General features: G+C 43.9%; 1 protein-coding gene across 1 annotated transcript in view; it reads right to left on the minus strand.

Annotated features, from left to right (window-relative positions):
- Positions 1-92: 92 nt before the first annotated feature.
- Positions 93-665, minus strand: part of EMH_0030560 (uncharacterized protein) — a gene marked incomplete at both ends in the record, with an annotated part of 3480 nt that continues 2907 nt past the window's right edge. Inside the window, one exon of the mRNA XM_013494428.1 lies at positions 93-663. Within this exon, the coding sequence (XP_013349882.1) occupies positions 93-663 (571 nt within the window). The remainder of the gene's footprint in view (positions 664-665) is intronic.

Consider the following 665-nt stretch of genomic DNA (forward strand, 5'->3'; position numbering starts at 1 on the left):
ATATATATATATATATATATATATATATATATATATATATATATATTTCTATATAGATCTATGTATATATATATATATATGTATAGATATATTTATATGTATATAGACAGAAAGAAAACAGAGAGAAGCAGAGAGAGACGGAAGAAAAAGAGAGACGGAGACAAAGAAGAAAAAGGAGACAGCTGAGGCTGTCTCCTTTTGAAGGAGACAACAGATCTATCAACGTCTCTTGCTGCTGCTGCTGCTGCTGTGTTTTTTGCTGCTGCTGCTGTGTTTTTTGCTGCTGCTTTCATGTCTCTTGCTGCTGCTTTCATGTCGCTTGCTGCTGCTGCTGCTGCTGCTGCTGTGTGCCTTGCTGCTGCTGCTGCGTTTGCTTGTATCTGCTTCTTCCTTTCTCTTACTGTCTCTGCTTTTATCTTTTGTTTTGCTGCTGCTGCTGCTGCTGCTGCTGCTGCTCTTGTGTTTGTCTGTCTCTTTTCGCTTTCTATCTTTGTCTGATTCCTTCCTCTTTGATGACTTATTGCGTCTGCTGCTGCTGCTGCTGCGGCTCCTGCTGCGGCTGCTGCTGCTGCTGAGACTTCTACCCCTGCCTCTTGTGTTTCTCTTCTTGCTGCTGCTGCCCCGTCTCCTGCTGCTGCTCCTGCTGTTGCTGCGTCTCCTGCTGA

This window comes from Eimeria mitis, genomic scaffold (genome assembly GCF_000499745.2).
Source record: "Eimeria mitis Houghton genomic scaffold, Emh_scaff1150, whole genome shotgun sequence".
NCBI classification, from domain to species: Eukaryota; Apicomplexa; class Conoidasida; order Eucoccidiorida; family Eimeriidae; genus Eimeria; species Eimeria mitis.